The sequence below is a fragment of the Callithrix jacchus genome, chromosome 1 (assembly GCF_049354715.1).
Source record: "Callithrix jacchus isolate 240 chromosome 1, calJac240_pri, whole genome shotgun sequence".
Taxonomy (NCBI): Eukaryota; Metazoa; Chordata; class Mammalia; order Primates; family Cebidae; genus Callithrix; species Callithrix jacchus.
The window spans coordinates 162,320,270-162,335,688 of NC_133502.1; the positions used below are offsets into that span (position 1 = coordinate 162,320,270).

The 15,419-nt window shown below is 49.3% G+C and overlaps 1 protein-coding gene across 33 annotated transcripts in view; it reads left to right on the forward strand.

The window, feature by feature from the left end:
- Positions 1-15,419, forward strand: part of ZNF618 (zinc finger protein 618) — a 182,543-nt gene that overhangs the window by 147,742 nt on the left and 19,382 nt on the right. For 8 of the 33 annotated variants that reach the window (XM_035255420.3, XM_035255319.3, XM_035255303.3 and 5 more), the window contains 4 exons: positions 7,249-7,488; positions 11,334-11,417; positions 13,655-13,699; positions 14,726-14,803. In XM_035255420.3, the coding sequence (XP_035111311.1) occupies positions 7,249-7,488; positions 11,334-11,417; positions 13,655-13,699; positions 14,726-14,803 (447 nt within the window). The remainder of the gene's footprint in view (positions 1-7,248; positions 7,489-11,333; positions 11,418-13,654; positions 13,700-14,725; positions 14,804-15,419) is intronic. The other 25 variants (XM_035255332.3, XM_035255342.3, XM_035255305.3 and 22 more) reach the window with 7 other exon arrangements.

Consider the following 15,419-nt stretch of genomic DNA (forward strand, 5'->3'; position numbering starts at 1 on the left):
CCCTTTTGTAATTTGCTTACCGATTTCCCATCCCGAGGCAAACACTAATCTGCTTCCTATTACTGTAAATTAGTTTGCATTTCCTAGAATTTGACATATATGGAATATTACAGTGTGTACTTTTTTGAGGGGAAAGGTCTGGCTTCTTTCACTCTGCATAATTATTTTGAGATTCATCTATGCTTGCATGTATCAGTAGTTCATTTTCTTTTAATTGATGGTGAGTAGTAGTCCATTTCCAGATATACATGCTACACTTCCTTTGTCTGTTCACTTATGGGCGGATATTTGGAGTATTTCTGGTTAGAGTTCTGAAGCTAATGCAAATAAAGCAGTTATGAACATTTGTGTACAAGCCTTTGTAAGGACACAAATGCTTTTATTTCCCTTGGGTAAATACCTAGGAATGGAATGGCTAGATCATATGGTAGATAGTTGTTTAACTTTTCACGACAGCCAAATTGGTTTCCAAAGTGGTTGTGCCATTTTACATTCCAACCAGCGGTATAATTTTCTTTTCTTGTAATGTTCCTGTCATGTTGAGTATCAGGGTAATGCTGGCCTCATAGAATTGGGAAGAGTACTCCCTCTTCTTCCATTTTCTGAAGAGTTTATATAGAATTGGTATTATTTTACATAAGTATCCTATAGAATTCAACAGTTAATTTTAACAGTTAAAAGTTCAAGCCTGAAATTTTCTTTGTAGGAAGGATTATTTAGAAATGTATTCCATTTCCAAATATTTGGGAATTATCCAGATTTTTTGTTGTTATTGACTTCTAACTTAATACCATTGTGCTCAGAGAACATGTTCTGTATTTTCTAATCTTCAAAACATAGTGAGAGAAGTTTTACGACCCACCTTATGGTCTCTCCTCCTGCATGTTTCATGTCCACTTGACCAAAAAAAAGTGCATCTTATAGTGTCAATTAGGTTAAGTTAGTTAATAATGTTCAAATCTCTATACTCATTCCCATTTTTTTTAAATTGGTTTGTTCTACCAACTACTGAGAAGCATCAAAAGCTTCAACTCTGATTGTGGATTTGTCTGTTTCCCCTTTTAGGTTTGTCAGTCTTTGATTCATGCAATTTGACCCTTCATTATTCGGTACACACGGTTAGCATCAATATGCCTTGATGAATTGACCCTTTATAAAGTCGTGCAATGCCATTCTATATCTCTGGTAATGCCTGTTGTCCCGAAACCTTCTTTGCCTGTTATAGCCATGACAGCTTTCTTAGGATTAGTATTTGTGTAGTATATCTCTTTTCATCATTTTCTTTTAATCTCCCTTTATCTTTGTATTTGAAGTATGTGTATGTAGTTGGTTCTTATGCCTTTATTCAGCCTGGTAATCCCCACCTTTTAATTGAAATGTTTAATCCAGTTACATTTAACATACTTTATTGACATGGTTAGATTTAAGTTTACTATCTTGTATTTGTTCTGTTTGTTTCATTTGTTCTTGTTCCTTTTTTTCTTATTTTCATGTCTTTAATATTAATCAAGAATTTTTTAAATGCCTCCTAGCTTTCTAGCCATAACTCTTTTTCTTTAGTGGTTTCTCTGTGATTTATGATATACATGTTTAATATATTATAGTCTACCATGAATTTATATAATAACACAGTACATATAAAAGCCTTACAACAGCCGGGCGCGGTGGCTCATGCCTGTAATCCCAGCACTTTGGGAGGCCGAGGCGGGTGGATCATGAGGTCAAGAGATCCAGACCATCTTGGTCAACATGGTGAGACCCCGTCTCTACTAAAGATACAAAAAATTAGCTGGGCATGGTGGTGCGTGCCTGTAATCCCAGCTACTCGGGAGGCTGAGGCAGGAGAATTGCCTGAACCCAGGAGGCGGAGGTTGCGGTGAGCTAAGATCACGCCTTTGCACTCCAGCCTGGGTCACAAGAGTGAAACTCCATCTCAAAAAAAAAAAAAAAAAAAGCCTTACAACAGTCTACTGCCCATGTACTGCCCTCCTGTCCTTTGTACTGTTTTTATCATACGTTTATGCCTACATATGTTATAAACCCAATAATTATTCTTTTAGCTTTAGTCAGTTATTTGTTAAAGTAACTAAGAAATTAGAAAATACCTTTTATATTTACTTACATATTTACCATTTTCTTTGCTTTTCTTTCCTTTGTGTGCATCCGAATTCCATCTATTATCATTTTTTTTAATTCTTGAAGAACTTCCTCTAACATTTCTTATATTGTAGGTCTATCGGTGAAAGGTTCTCTCAACTGAAGGTGTTTTTATTTCACATCTTTGTTTGAAGGATATTTTTTCTGGATTTAGAATTCTAGACTGAGAAATTACTTTTTTTTGTTTAAAAATGTCTTCTAGCTTAAGTTGTTTCTGATGGAAAGTTAGAGATCATTCTGATTGTTATTCTTCTATATTTAATATATCTTTTTTCTCTGGATGCTTTTAAATATTTCTTGGATTACTAGTTTTTAGCAATTTTATTGTTTGTGTTTATCCTGTTTGAGATTCATTCAGCTTCTTGGATTGTGAGTATATATATGTTTTCCATCAAATTTGGAAATTTTTCAGTCAAGATTTCTTCAAGTATTTTTCTTTTTTAATCTTTCTTTTCTCTTCTCTTGAGACTTTTCATTACATAGATGTTAGGTAATTGATCACGTTTACAGATCAACAGAAGCTCTGTTCATTTTTTTCAGCCTTGTTTTCACTCTGTGCTTCAGTTTGGATAGAGTCTATTGCCCCCTCTTCAAGTTCACTGATCTTCTCTTCTGCTGTGTCTAATCTGCTTAATTAGAAAAATCCCTTAAGTAAACTTTTTACTTCAGTTATCATATTTTTCATCTAAGTTTCATTGGGTTCCTTTCATAATTTTTATTTTTCTCTTCATTATTTTTCATCTTCCCTGTCATTTCTGTATGTTTCTGTTAACTGGTTTTTCTCTTGATTACTGGTCACATTTTCCTGTGTTGCCTGGAAAATAATTGTTTCTTCCGTGCTGCACCCTGGGAATGCTGTGTTGTTAACTTGATTTTGTCTTCCTTTGAAAAGAGTTTTGTTCTGGCAGGTAGTTAATTACTTACAGATCAACTCAATACTTCAAAAGCTGGTTTTTAAGCTGTGTTAAGGCAGGTTTAGAAGAGTTCTTATTCTGGGATTAGAGCAGCTCTTCTAAGGCATGACCTTTCTGGGTCTTAGCTGAATGCCTGAAAGTACTGAGCAAGGTCTCTCCTCTCTGGCAGGGGGGAACTCCAAATATCTCCTACTCTTGTGTGACTTTTGAATCTTCAGTCACTTCACAGCCCCACAGCTCCCACCCCCCATTAGCTATTTTTTGCTAGACTTTCCAGAGACTCACTCTGCACAAATACAGTTTGGTATTCAGCCAGATTACAAGGGGACCCATCTGCACATTTCTGGAGTTCTTTTTTGTTGCACAATTCTCTCTCCTTTGTGATTTTGCCCTGCAAATTCTTGCCACCTCAAAAGCCCTGAACTCAGATCACTGTCTCCTTTGTTCACTGAGATGTTTGGGCTCCACCTCTCTCAGCCCTGGTCCAGAGGGGCTCCCCAGGCAGAGAGCTAGTGTGACCAGGGGGCTCACATCATGTCTTCTCTCCTGAATCACAGTTCTGCACCACCTTTGTCCAGCTTTCTAGTTGAATATGCCAGGAGGCTGGTCCTGTACCAGTTACTCCATCATGGCCAGAAATGTGAGTTCTCCAATTCTCTTTCTAAGATGAAGATCCGCAAGGAGAGGTTCCCAGGCTGACTCCTCTTGCATCCATCTCTCATTCATCCCTACCACCAGCCTTTAAGCACGTGATTCTATTTGCCTCCAGTGCAAAGTTTCAGGGAAACCCCCAGTCACTCCACTTCCTTGGTTGTGTGATGACTTTTCTTGAATCCTTGCATTCTCTACATTTTTTTGCTCCAGTTAAATTTTCAGCTTTCTGGAAAGGAGACTGCAGTGCTCTGTTATTTTTTAGCTATCTCTTGTGTGTAGATATCACCTGTGTGTTTCTTACAGGGGAAGTCAGCCAGTCTGTTTGAGACTCTTTCATTCTTTCGCAGGAGGAGCTCAGGTAGGAATTCCAGCATGACATTGTTCCCTGTGAGGTCAACAGAGGGAGCACACTGTTGAGTAGAATGAGTCAGGATCCTGGGACATTGATCCTGGCCCAACCCAACCCACACTGTGACCCAGAAGTGATAGCCATACCTCTCTGAGCCTTAGTAGCCCGATCTGTGTTACACCCGTGGGACCACTGGGAGGGTAACATGTCAGATAGCTTCACGGCACTGTTATGTGCCGTCATTGGGATCCCATCTTCAATGTGCTCTTCTTCAGCAGTTCTGACTAACTTTTCTGGCCTCATGCATTGATACACAGATTCCATAGTGTCTCTTGAGCACTGTGTTTCAGGGAATGCACCAGACACTCTGCATGGTGGGCTAGGCTGGCAGAGTTCCTGCCATCTGGGAGTATACATGCTAATGGGGAGAGAGCCATTGACCAGAGGTCATACCCTGTGTCATTATTGTTGGTGATCAGTCCTTGGAAGGGAAGATGAGAGGGCAATGACAGATAAATGGTCCCAGGTAGGGAGGTTTGGGGGAGGCGGACTCCCTAAGGAAGAAATCTTTAAGTGTAGTATGTAGGACCAAGAGTCAAAAGTTTGAGGGCAGAAGGAATGGCATGCACAAAATCCATGAGCTTGAAAAAGAAAGGATATTATAGGATATGAGAAGGCGAGGAGCTCAGAGGCCTATGAGGAAGCTGGAGAGGGGAGCGGGTCCCAGGCAGGGTGGTCGGAGCACACAGGTGATACCCTCAGGCCTATTATACCATGTACTTTAAGCACGTTCCTGAGCTCCCTGCCACAGGGAAAGAGGAGGATCTCTCCCCCAGAATGCCAGGATCTTTACAGCCTGAATTGTAGACTCTGTAGAGGGCTGATCCAGAGGAGCTCCTCGCGTCATTCTGCAGGGATGGAGCTCGAGGCCTCAGAGGGAAAGCAGCTTGATCAGGCTGTTGCTGAGAAACTCTCTATTCCTGTGTGGGTCACTGCCGTGGAGTGGAGAGGAGCACACGGCTTTGTGCCAAAGGCATCTTTGCGCAGCCGGCAGACTTGAGCCCCATCTCATCTCGGTACTAACTTTGTGTGTGGTCATGAACAAACTTATTATGTCTGTGGCCAGAATAAGCCTTTGGGCCTTGAGGTTTTTTTAATCTCTGAAAAATACCCGTAATAGCTGCTTACATTTGAAGAGCAGTTTATCATTCAGGATGCTTCTGAGACTTTCTTGGATTCCCACAAAGTCCCCGTGAGGCTGGACATGCAGAGAGGGTCATCCCAGTGCTGGTGAAGGGGAGGCGGGGAAAAAAAGGCTGAGAGAGGGGAGGTACAGACTCCAAGATTGCTGAGGCGAGGGGTTACAGAGCTGGGCTTCACAGGTGGATCTGCCTCACTCCAGACTCACAGCTGGTCTGTTACAGTGAATCACCAGCTTTAGTCCCCAAACTACACCTCGCACAAGAAGCCAGCAGAGATGTTAGAAATGGACTCCAGGTGCCTGTTGGAACATTGAATGTGTAGGTTCATTCTGTGGCTTAAAAAAAAAAAAAAAATTGGAAACTATGAGACAAGCAATCCCCCGGTGGGACTCGGGGGCCTCTGAGGCCCTTTGCTCAGAAAGAGGGACCGAGAGTGAGAGAAGGTGTACCAGTGTCCTTTGCCACCCTGACCTCTGAGTTCCTGATTCAGAAAGGGAGAGTCGGAGAGTGGCAGCTCTCAGGTACAAGGGACACAAGTGTTCTCCGCAGACTGAGACCTTGAGATTTCTTTCTGGGGCTGGGGTGGGCAGATGCAGGCTTGTTTAGGTGGTGCATGACTAAAGAATTTGCCTGCACCCGGCATCTGGCCACCACTGTGGGCAAGGAGTGGGTGACCCTCCACAGGGGAGAACGGGCAGCCTGGGTCCCTAGAGCTCACCTCATGCACTAGCATAGTAAACGAAGGACCATAAAGTGGCCTCTCCTTCCTGCCACTCAGTTCCTCTGTGACCTTGGCCCTGCATCCTGCTTCTTTGGGCCCGAGCTTCGCCATCTGTGCCAGGAATGAGCAGAGGTGGCAGGCCAGGGGGCCCTTTAATTCGTGCTCTGCAAACAGTACCCAGGATGGACGTAGGAGCAGGGAGGTGATGGGGCCCATCTCTACCTGCAGGGGCCTGGGGAGCAGCAGCCAGGTCCTTCTCTAGGTGGGTAAGGGCTGTGGCCAGGCACTGAGTCAAGACAGTACCCTCTGGTGTTACTCATTCTTGGGGGTTCTGTGAGCCTCTGGTCAGCACCAAAGGGCCCCCTTCCTCTTGCTGCCTAGCCCGCTTCCTGCCCTCAGGGAGAGTTGCGGATATTGCCTGATCTCTGAATGAGAAGACCACTACCTCCTCCTCTTTCGTTTTTATGGTTGGAGTGTGGCCAGGGTTGGGGTGGGCCACCACTGGTAAGGGTTCAGGGCAGGGTGCAGGAGGCCAACTCATGCTCTCCCAAGACCATCAGGTGGAAACCACTTGAGAGTCAGCCCCTGGTTCTCAGTGACTCCGGCTTCTACGGAATTTGCAGGTGAGGGAGACAGGGGGCCTGGGTAATGGTGATGCAGGGTTCCCCAGACAGCATCCAGGAACTGCTACACTTATTTCGATGAAAGCTTCAGGCATTGGGTCGATCGGTGTCCCCTGAGAGCAACAGTTCCCAGTCAGTGCCCGCAAGGCACCACAGAGCCCCTTGCCCTAAAACCCTGGGGGCACCATGAAGCCCCTCTGCTTCCTCCCAGCCCCCATCAGCCCCAGCACATCCCTGCCTGTCTGCTTCCTATTGTAACTTCCAAGCCAGCCTTCCTTTAGGAAAAGGAGCTTAGAAACCAACATTCTAGAAGATGCACTTGGGCCTGGGTTAACTAATTCAGATGCCCTAAGAGTCCAGAGACCGGGCCAGTCAATCAAGGGTTATGGGTGACCTACACAGTGGGCTGCTTGGTGGCCTCCAGATGACAAAGCGTGAACTGACAGAAGGTTCCAGACTGCTGGACTTTCTCTGGCTCTGAGTTAAGTGAGAATCCTTGTTCCCTGTGGCACAAGAAGAGGTTGGGCAGAGACAGTCCCAACTCTGGAATGTGGGGCCAGTGGCCCGAGAGGCCACTCACTCCGCCGGCTGGGAGGGCCCTCGGGGACTGAGAGCATGACCCTCTCAGGTACTGCCCCCGGGTGGGAGCCGCCGGACGATCCAGACACGGGCTCTGAGTGTTCACATCCAGAGGTCTCCCCGTCTCCACGCTTCGTGGCAGCGAAGACCCAGACGAACCAGTCGGGAAAAAAAGCGCCGGCTTCCGTGGTCCGATGTGCCACCCTCTTACACCGCACCCCTCCAGCCACCCAAACCCAGACGTTCCGCACTCCAAATTCGGGATCTCCAGCGAGCAAGGCGACCGCAGGTACCAACGGCCTATGTGACCCCCACACTTTCTCCACCCCTGCCCTTCTCACCACCTGCCACAGCTGTGCCTGGGGTGATTGTTCCCTTGAAAGAGCAAGAGTGGCAGTCTCATAGTGATCTGGGACAAATCTGGGTCCCAGCTCTGCCTCTGGCTGGCTCTGTGACCATGGCAAGCCACCTAACCTTTCTGAGCCAAGTCTTCTCACCCTAAATCAGAGAGTTGTACAAGGGGTTTGTAAGCTTTTTTTTAGTAGAATATTTTTTCCCAAATCATGGCTTAAAGGGCCTGTTTTATTTGACATTCAAGGGTTTAAAAATTTTTTTAGTTGGCCGGGTGCCATGGCTCACGCCTGTAATCCCAATACTTTGGGAGACTGAGTTGGGCGCTCACCTGAGATCAGGAGTTCAAGACCACCCTGGGTAACATGGTGAAACCCTGTCTTTACTAAAATACAAAAAATTAGCCAGGTGTGGTGGCATGAACCTGTAGTCACAGCTACTTGGGAGGCTGAGGCACGAGAATTGCTTGAGCCCTGGAGGCGGAGGCTGCAGTGAGCCAAGATCATGCCACTGCATTCCAGCTTGGGCTACAGAGTGAGATCCCATCTCAAAAAAAAGAAAATTTAATTGCCACCATTTGTATGTCAGATTTTATGTAAAACTTTTGATTTCTACCTGACATTGAAAAGTCAGATCTGGCAGTCCTGGACCCACTTCCCTACAGGGCAACAATTGCCTGCCTCCTTGAGTAGAGCCACTTTTCCACAATCCCCACCATTCCCTACTGCCTCCCCACACAACGGCCATGTGGCAGGTGTCATTTCTCATTGTGGTCGCACTGTCGTTTGTCTTATGTCCAACCCCGTTCATCTGTTTATACTGTCTGCCTGGACCCTGTTGGCATGAGTGCATCTCCCACCTTTCAGAAAACGTAACTTAAAAAATAAAAATTAAAAACTAATTTCAACAAGGATCTGCTCTCTACACAGCAGGATAAGCCGGACGGTTGACCGAGTTCTCTGGTCTCTTGCCCTCCCGCTTTGTACCACTACCCGTGAAACTCTTCCATGAGATACAGGCCCAGCAGGAAACCAGTGGATGCCACCATGTCCTATGTTCACACTGCAAAGGACTCTGGCTCCAGAGGGGTAAACAGACAGTAAAAAGTGCCGAGCAGTTATTTCCTCCAGGAAAATTGGCCAGACACACTGTGTGCTGATCAGGTATTCTTAGATTCACAGTGGGGTGGAGCCAGCACTGGGTCACCTGCCTGGACATGTGACTTGTAGAGCAGAGTGAGGATATGGTGCTTCGGGACCGTGGGCTCTTTAGTTGTCCTCAGGAGACCAAAGCCATTTCTTAAATAAATAGGTGATTAAGGTGAGGACTCTGGTAAAGGAACCACTTGGTTCTTTCCATGACTGACGACCCAGCTGAGTGATTAAGCCATGCTTAACTTTGCTCCTTAGTTCAGGAGACTAATTTTGGGCGAGGGTCTGGTTCTTTGAAGATATGTTTGTTGTGCTTAGATCTCCCAGAAGGAGAGTAGTTAATCAACCTTGAAGCTAATGGTTTTTCAGGCACCATGTTGAGAAAAGCCAATAACCATTGTATTTTTCAATAGTAGCATAAACTAGTTAGAAGCGTGTTGGTCATCACGGTCTCACTGGTGATAGATGTCGGCTCCACTAAATAATGGAATCATGCCTTTCAAATCTTGCTTTCACTCTTGCACTTCGTGGCTGGGAGTTTTTATGCCTGCAGTTTCTGCAGAGGGCAGCCCGCAGGGCGTGGTATGTGGCCGGTCTCCAGCCTCAGTGTCTCTGAGTAGGCATTCAGCCAGCTATGGGACAGGCCTCAGGCTGCCTTCATGGGCCTCAGAAGACTTGTGGGTGGTGGGGGTCACCTCTGGATTCACCAGCTGGGTGGGCCAGAGGGCATCCAGTTGGGAGCAGGAGCCTGCATGGGATGTAAGATAGTGTGTGTTTGAGGAAGACACTGTCAGTCACGTCTTCATTCTGGAATAAGTGACCCTTCGTGTGTGGATGGGCCTGCCCCTGTGTGGGATTTCACCTCTGGCGGTGCACATTTCAGCCAGAGGTGCCTGTAGCAAGGAAAGCTGCCCAAGATGTGCACTGTCAGCTGAGCGGTGCAACAGTTTGCAGCCTCAGCTGTGCTAAGTTCTACCAGCATGCCGGTCAGAAGTCCTCCGAAGTACCGGTCACCCGGCGTACACAAGGATGAAGATGGAGAAGGCAGTCACTTCTCTACCTCAGACCTTTTTAAAAAGGAAGCATCTGCCTCCTCAGGGAAGTCTTATTCTGCCATGTTGGGGCGTTAGGAGCACATCCAGCCCCAGAACTTGACAATCCCTCTCTTTCCTCTGTTTTTTCACCTGTGAAATGGGAATGACAGTGCAGCCCTCTCAGAGCTCTCAGGAGAATTAGAGGGAGCATGGATGTAAAGCATCTGGACCAGTGCCTGCTACGTAGGAGGTGCTCAGTGAATGAGAGCCCCTCCCCTTTCCCTAGACAGAGAACAGAGAGGCCTTCTGTACCAGTTTGCAGATGCTTGCTGAGGCTCTCAGCCCAGGCATTTTACAGATATCTTTTGAAGGGAGGGTGGTCTTTGTAACGCTAGCATCCTCTGCAGGAAGGATCCTGTGTCGGGAGGCATTGTTACAGTGGGATGACGGGGGTCGGGGAGGTGGGAATTGGGCAGGGCCTGCAAGTGCTGCCTCTGGCTTCCTTTCCCATCTTCCCCATGGACATCCACACCCTTGATGCCCACAAACTAAGCACCTGCCCCTCCAGAGCAGGGCGGACCAGATGAGAGTGACATTGGGAACCCCTCTTACGTTTGGAGAAGGCGAGGTTAAGTCAAGCTAAATGGGTCTCTTTCCAGTCAGACTTCTCAGAGACTTTGACCTCTTTGGGCAAGTTGTTTCTCCTTAAGAAATGGACTGGGTCAACTGCACATCCCAAATTGACTTGCTCCCTGAGGTCTTAATCTCCTGGATCATCTGGCATCGTCCTCATGCCCAGAGCGCCTGGGAAAAGCTGGGCTGTCTCCCAGCTCAGATCATCTGTTTCAGTACCTTCTGCAGGTGGAGGTGGGGGTGGGGACTACATTCACGGTTTTCCACCTGTTTGGACCCTATCTCTGCATTGCGGGGTTTCCAGGGATCACCTGGGAGAGCTCGGGCCACTCAGAAAGATGGCAGCCTGTAAACAGAGACACTCCAGGTGTCATTCAGGAGGAACCCGTCTCTTCTGCTGGGTGAACGCTGAGCAGATCTTGCCTGGTTTTGGCCTCTGGGGGTTAGGGTTGCCCCAGCTCTCCCTGTCGTGCCCGCTGTTGCAGGATGTCCTCCCTGTCACCAGGGACTATCCAGCTGATGGAAGTGGAATCAGAAAACAGGCTGTCATGATCCCTGCGCTTTGGTGGGGCCTATGGCAGCAGAATCTGACAGAGGAAGTGGTGACAGATCCAGTGACTTGGTGTCACAAGTGTGGCTCTCCAGGAGCCAAAGATGGGAGACTCAAGCCCATTTGCCATCTGCTCTCTGGCTGGATTTCATCTGTGTGTTTTTAGGCATGTCCCCCCCCCCCCCATTCTGTGCCTGGGCCTCCTGGGCACTGCCAGGAGGGTCTCTTGGGGCCCTGGCAAGGTGTTAGGCTACTCAGAGGGGCCCAGGGAGGTCTGGCTTGGGGTCTTAGAGCCCCCACTAGAGCTGGTTGCCCCAGCAGAGAGTCCTTGGCCTTCACCCAGCCTGCCCCTCCATTGAGACCTAGTGCTGACCAATCACCATTGTTCCCTTTGTCTCTCCTGTCCCCTACCCAGCAGAAAGCGCTTTCAGTCGGAGAGTAGAAGGCAAAGCACAAAACCACTTTGAAGAGACGAACAGCAGTTCGCAGAACTCCAGTGGTGAGTGTGCCCCTTGACAGCCATCCTGTGCAGCAGCTGCCAGCTTCACCCGCTCCCCCTTGGCAGCTGCAGAAGCACCCGGTGGACTGGGGTCTTTGTGGTGCATGATGGATCTTGTTGGGAGGAAGCTGGGAGCAGGGAATCAGAGGGGGACCACAGAGACAGGAGGGGCCTTTTCTTCCAGGGACATTCCTCTGAGTCTTGGGCATCGATGGGCAGTGCCTCCTCTCTGTCTCCCTCATGGAGAGGGCAGCACCCCTCTCCATAGCCTGCAGCATTAACTCAGCCAATCCCAGGTGACTGGGCCTGAGAGAGCCACTGCTGTGTTTTTAGGGTAGACATCTCAGCCAGTTTCTTTACAGGAGAAGCAAGGAAGTACAGTAGGAAGAGCTTTAAAAGGCTGGGCGCCAGGTCTCATGCCTGTAATCTCAGCATTTTGTGGGGGCTGAGGCGGGTGGATCACTTGAGGTCAGGAGTTTGAGATCAATCTGGCCAACATGATGAAACCCTCTCTCTACTAAAAATACAGTAGCTATAATCCCATCTACTCAAGAGGCTGAGGCAGGAGAATCGCTTGAACCCAGGACAGGAGGTTGGAGTGAGCCAAGATCGCACCACTGCACTCCAGCTTGGGTGACGGAGCGAGACTCTTGTCTAAAAGGAAAAAAAAAAATAGAGCTCTGAGAGCCAGAGGCCCCAAGTTCTGGCCTAATTTTGGCCCTGGAGCCATTGGAACTGAGATTCCCTTCTAGCCCCTACCTGCTCAAGTGGGTTTAAAGTGAGGTTCCCAGTGGTATCTGGCGCCCCCTGATGGCTGCCTCGTGCAGGACCGTGACAGAGACCCAGAGCGTTCAGAGCAACCCCCGAGGGGCTTCTCCCACCAGACCCAGGGTCAGCCACAGACCGGGCACTGCCTGGGTGTGCACAGGCGAAGACACAACACAACCATAGGGACCCTATGAGACAGCCAGGAGGCCAGACTCGAGTGTGGAGGCATCTGCCTAGTAATGGGAGCCCCACTTTGGGCTCGTACTCAGTGTGAACCCCAGCTCCACCACTTACTAGCTGGTGACTTTGGCTAGTCTCCGAATCCCTCCTCTGCTGTAAAGTGGTTGACGAACACGCATAGCCCTGTGGCGGTTGTGAACACTCAGAGTGCCTGGCACAGATTACGTACTCAGCTGTCAGGGTTTTTTGGTGGTGTTAGTTGGTTATTTTTCTATTTTAAGTAAACCAAGTGATTTGATGGCTGCTCTGCGGAAGGGAATGAGGTTTTGAACAGTGTAATCCACACAACCTCTCCAAGAGGTAGACCCAAAAGACAGGGAGGGAGTGATTTGCCCAAGGCCACACGGGAATAAGTAGCAGCGCCCGGCTGGTACCAAGGTTTCCGGGTGTGCCCTGTGCTCCCCAGCCAAGCCGTGCTGTACCACCTGTGTATCCCCTGCCCCCAGAGCTAACCAGTCAGGAACAATAGTGCGAGACCTGTTGCTGCTGCTGTTGGCAGCCGCCGCTTATTGAGCGCTTACTGTGTGCCTGGCATGTGTTCAGAGCTTTATATGTCTTATCTGTCTTCCTCCTTACCACAGCCCATGGGGGTCAATGTTACTGTTATCCTCACTTTTTGGAGTGGGAAACTGAGGCTCAGGAGAGGTGGATTGGTGCCCTGGGTCCCCCAGATTATAAGTGGTGGAGCCAGGATTCCCCGTCTAGTCCATCTGGCCCCGCTGTGGTGCCTGCTGCGTTTGAGGCTTGCCAGCCGTGAGTAGTGCCAGGAAGTGGAGGAGAGTTGCCAGCCAGCGGGAGCCCTCCAAAGCACAGCCGCTCGCGGTGGCTGCTCTGGTGTTTGGTACCAAACATCCCCACCCTGGTGCCAGAACCTAGAAGTAGCTTCCAGCTTCCTGTCCCAAAGTGAAGTGCCATGTGAGGATGTCTTCTTACCAGTACTCATGTGGCCTTGCTCTTTCAGAGTGAAGGGTGTCCCAGAGGAATGGCAGTGACTTGTCTTGCCCTGCCTGATGGCCCCGGCACCCACAGTAAACCTCGATCCTCTGAAAGGCATGGCCTCTGTGTCAAGCCTCCCCCTAACCCACCCCGGATTGTGAGCCTGCCTCTCAGATGCTCCCCGCTCCTCTGAAAGTCCCATCTGGCTCACTGGTTATTAAGAATAAAAATTACAGTGATCAGCACAGAACAGCAGAATGGGAAGAGATGGCTAAACTGTTTCTCTTTTGCAGAAACTGCAAGTCCCCTGATTTCCAACCCTTTCCCTCTCCTACAGAGTAAGTGATGGTCCCGGCCGGGGGGCTGGAGAGGGCAAGGCAGGGCAGGGAAGGAACTCAGCTGGCCACATGCTCCTGGAGCCTCCAGGCTGTGTGAGATGGGCCTTGGGCCGCCCTCCTGGGCAGACCCGGCAACTGTTGGAGGCAGGTCCAGGTTCAGCCTTGGGCTGGTGGAGCAGTTTGGATGGGGTGGGGCAGAGCCCTGACCAGCAGCTGCTTTGGCTCTGCTGCCCAGCCCTGGCAGGAGCTCAGGCCTTCCCATTCGCAATCATCAGGCAGCCTCAGGACACCTCTTCCAAGCCCCATCGCAGCCCTCCTTTTTTTTCTTTTCTGTGCTGTTCTTCCCACCTCACTTTCTTTTTCCTCTTCTTTCTTCCCTTCTCCCTCTTCTCCGTGAGTGCTAGGAGCAGAGAGCTAAGTGATCCGGGCCCCTATGCCCCTTGCGCCTATTCCCACGTGTGCCCTCTCTCACTCCTCCCTCCCTCTCCCTCCCTTTCCCCATCGGATCCCCACTTCCTCCTGCTTCTCTGTGGTTCTCTCCACTTCTTACCCCTTCCCTTCTTGCTTCCCTTACGTCTGTTATCTTGGTTTTTGTTTATTCACACACTCATTCATTTGTTCACTTGGCAAAAAGTGACCTCATGTGGTTCCACAGAGAGAGCTGGGCTGTGATGCCATGAGACTGGGTCTCTGCCCTGAGACGGCTGCTGGTCTGTTGATGTTGATGTTTTTCCCCTCCCCCCATCTCAAGTGTGCAGAACAGTGGCTGGCACGCAGTAAGCACTCAATAAATAGCTGCTCAGTTGAGCTAATGGTCTCTCTGCATGGCTTCCCTCTCCATCGTTCCTTCCCCAGCCTCTCCCTCATGAGTCCAGTGACAGGGGAGGCAGGCAGGCTGGGCCCAGAGCCCTGACCACAGAGACCCAGTGTGTGTTTGGGTTCCCACTTGCAAAGCTGCCTGCAGCCCAGCAGAAGGTGTCTGCATTGGCCCCGCCCCTCACGCAGCTGCCGTGTTTTTCCCTCCAGAACCCTATACCTGTGGCGCCTGTGGGATCCAGTTTCAGTTCTACAACAACCTGTTGGAACACATGCAATCCCATGCAGGTAAGGGGCCCAGCAGCCCACCAGGGATACGGCTCCTTTCCTGCTCCCCTTCCTCAGTTCCTGCAAATGGAAGAGCTGGCCAGAGCCTGACCCGAGGCCCCCAGGGAAGGCCACTGTTTCCTGGAAAATGGTCATAGGACATGGAAGGGGGCCCCAGTCAGTCAGTTATTAACACGGGCTGGTCTGTGCTCTGCACGCGGGGATGGTGGGGGGGCAGCACAGGCTCTGTGGAAACACGGAGAGGTGGGACAGAGTTGAAAAGACTTCCTGGAGGTGGTGGCCTCTTAGCTGGGCCTAAAGGCCAAGTAGGAGCTAGCCTGGAAGCAAAATGTCCAGGTGGAAATGGAACACAATTTGAGATCAAGGTGAGCAGAGGCAAAAGGTGGGGATGGCCAGACATGCAGCCCAAGGCAAGCTGGGCTTAAGGCCTGCCTCCGAGCAGAGTCTCATTCACTAACACCCTCTGTCCCATAATGCAGTTGCGCCCACACTTGAGCACACGTCAGAATCACCAGGAGGGCTTGCTAGACGCAGATTTCTAGGCTCCATTGTGAATTTCTGATTCTGTAGGTCTGCAGAGGAGGGGACTAGGATTTGCATTTCAGGTAAGTCTTAA